The 259-nt window shown below is 67.6% G+C and overlaps 1 protein-coding gene across 1 annotated transcript in view; it reads left to right on the forward strand.

The window, feature by feature from the left end:
• Positions 1-259, forward strand: part of LOC104498228 (guanine nucleotide-binding protein G(i) subunit alpha-2) — a gene marked incomplete at its 3' end in the record, with an annotated part of 5994 nt that overhangs the window by 5326 nt on the left and 409 nt on the right. Inside the window, exon 6 of the mRNA XM_010141583.1 lies at positions 21-92. Within this exon, the coding sequence (XP_010139885.1) occupies positions 21-92 (72 nt within the window). The remainder of the gene's footprint in view (positions 1-20; positions 93-259) is intronic.

Below are 259 nucleotides of genomic sequence, written 5' to 3' on the forward strand. Positions count from 1 at the left end.
AGTGGATCCACTGCTTTGAGGGTGTGACGGCCATCATTTTCTGCGTGGCCCTGAGCGCCTACGACCTGGTGCTGGCTGAAGACGAGGAGATGGTGAGTCAGGGGAGATGGAGCTGGTGCCATGAGTTGTCCCCTCCCTGGGGGCCAGGAGAGCAGCCCCTCCTCTGGTGGCCCCCAGTGCCCCGTCCAGTGTGGCCCAAGCGTTGCAGGGCCCTCGGCATGCCCTGCCCGGGCAGGCAGGAGTGGGGGGGGCCGGCAGG

Source organism: Buceros rhinoceros, unplaced genomic scaffold, assembly GCF_000710305.1.
Source record: "Buceros rhinoceros silvestris isolate BGI_N320 unplaced genomic scaffold, ASM71030v1 scaffold21618, whole genome shotgun sequence".
In the NCBI taxonomy this organism is placed as follows: domain Eukaryota; kingdom Metazoa; phylum Chordata; class Aves; order Bucerotiformes; family Bucerotidae; genus Buceros; species Buceros rhinoceros.